The following is a 2500-nucleotide window of genomic DNA, read 5'->3' as shown; positions in this document are numbered from 1 at the left end:
ACACACACACACAGACACCTACACACACACCTACACACACACCTACACACACACACACACCTACACACACACCTACACACACACCTACACACACACCTACACACACACACACACCTACACACACACCTACACACACACCTACACACACACGCACACACCTACACACACACGCACACACCTACACACACACACACACACACCTACACACACACACACACCTACACACACACACACCTACACACACACACACCTACACACACACACACCTACACACACACACACCTACACACACACACACCTACACACACACACACCTACACACACAAACACCTACACACACACCCACCTACAGACACACACCCCTACACACACACACCCCTACACACACACACACCTACACACACACACCCCTACACACACACACCCCTACACACACACACCCCTACACACACACACCCCTACACACACACACCCCTACACACACAAACACCTACACACACACCTGCACACACACCTACACACACACCTACACACACACACACCTACACACACACACACACCTACACACACACACACCTACACACACACACACACCTACACACACACACACCTACACACACACACACCTACACACACACACACCTACACACACACACACCTACACACACACACACCTACACACACACACACCTACACACACACACACCTACACACACACACACCTACACACACACACACCTACACACACACACACCTACACACACACACACCTACACACACACACACCTACACACACACACACCTACACACACACACACCTACACACACACACACCTACACACACACACACCTACACACACACACACCTACACACACACACACCTACACACACACACACCTACACACACACACACCTACACACACACACACCTACACACACACACACCTACACACACACACACCTGCACACACACACACACACCTACACACACACACCTATACACACACACCTACACACACACACCTACACACACACACACACCTACACACACACACACACACACCTACACACACACACACACACCTACACACACACACACACACCTACACACACACACACACACCTACACACACACACACACACACACACACACCTACACACACACACACACACACCTACACACACACACACACACCTATACACACACACACACCTACACACACACACACACACACCTACACACACACACACACACCCACCTACACACACACACACCTACCCCTACACACACACACACACATACACACCTACACACACACACACACACCTACACACACACACACACACCTACACACACACACACACACCTACACACACACACACACCTACACACACACCTACACCTGCACACACATACACACCTACACACACATACACACCTACACACACACACACACCTACACCTACACACACACACACACACACACACACACACACACACACACACACACACACACACACACACACCCACACACACACACCTACACACACACACACACATATACACAAACACGCACACACATACACAAACACGCACACACCTACACACACACGCACACACCTACACACACACGCACACACCTACACACACACGCACACACCTACACACACGCACAAACCTACACAAACACACACACACCTACACACACACACACACACCTACACACACACACACACACCTACACACACACACACACACACCTACACACACACCTACACACACACACATACCTACACACACACACGCGCACACACACACGCACACACACACGCACACACACACGCACACACACACGCACACACACACACACACACACACACACACACACACACACACACACACACACACACACACACACACACACACACACACACACACACACACACACTCATATTTGAAAAGGTTTAGGTATGAAGCTTTTTTTTATCCTCTTGTATGAACTATATTTTGCTATACATTTTTTTGTGAAAAAAAGAGGGTGGTAGGGGAAGCAAGAATGGAAGTTTGTATGAAAGATAGGCAAAGTTATCTTAACCAGTAAAAAGGTTTTATTTATTTATTTATTATTATTTTCTTTTTTTATATATAAGTGTTAGGAGTACATATCACCATGGTTATCTTTTTCAGAAAAGAAATTTAAAACTAATTATGTAATTTCTTTTCTTCCATACTTTCTTTTACTCTTCAACTTGACTGAATTGAATTGTGCTTGAATATTCCCCTGTGGCAAACCATGTGTTTGCTCATGCTAAATCCTAAAACCCACCAAATTTATTATCCCTTTATGCCCTTGATTTTAGAACTGCGAACACATTTTACGTCCCACGTCTTCCCTTTTATCTCCCACAAATCAGTCGTGCGAGCCTGGAGGAGGTGTACCGCCGCCACCAGTCTGAAGCAGATACAATAATTGATGATTTGGTTGCCTGCAAGTCAAC

At 47.0% G+C, this 2500-nt stretch overlaps 2 protein-coding genes across 2 annotated transcripts in view; one reads left to right on the top strand and one right to left on the bottom strand.

Annotated features, from left to right (window-relative positions):
* LOC113807662 (PAX3- and PAX7-binding protein 1) overlaps positions 1 to 2500 on the top strand; it is a gene marked incomplete at its 5' end in the record, with an annotated part of 59465 nt that overhangs the window by 8731 nt on the left and 48234 nt on the right. The window contains 1 exon segment of the mRNA XM_070130448.1: positions 2417 to 2500. This exon segment is cut by the window's right edge and continues 106 nt beyond it. Within this exon segment, the coding sequence (XP_069986549.1) occupies positions 2417 to 2500 (84 nt within the window).
* Positions 1 to 2500, bottom strand: part of LOC113807679 (G patch domain-containing protein 1) — a 59644-nt gene that overhangs the window by 21287 nt on the left and 35857 nt on the right. The window lies entirely within an intron of this gene.

Source organism: Penaeus vannamei, chromosome 15, assembly GCF_042767895.1.
Source record: "Penaeus vannamei isolate JL-2024 chromosome 15, ASM4276789v1, whole genome shotgun sequence".
Lineage (NCBI taxonomy): Eukaryota > Metazoa > Arthropoda > Malacostraca > Decapoda > Penaeidae > Penaeus > Penaeus vannamei.
Note: the sequence above shows the minus strand (reverse complement) of the source record. Positions and strands in the feature narration are given on the sequence as shown.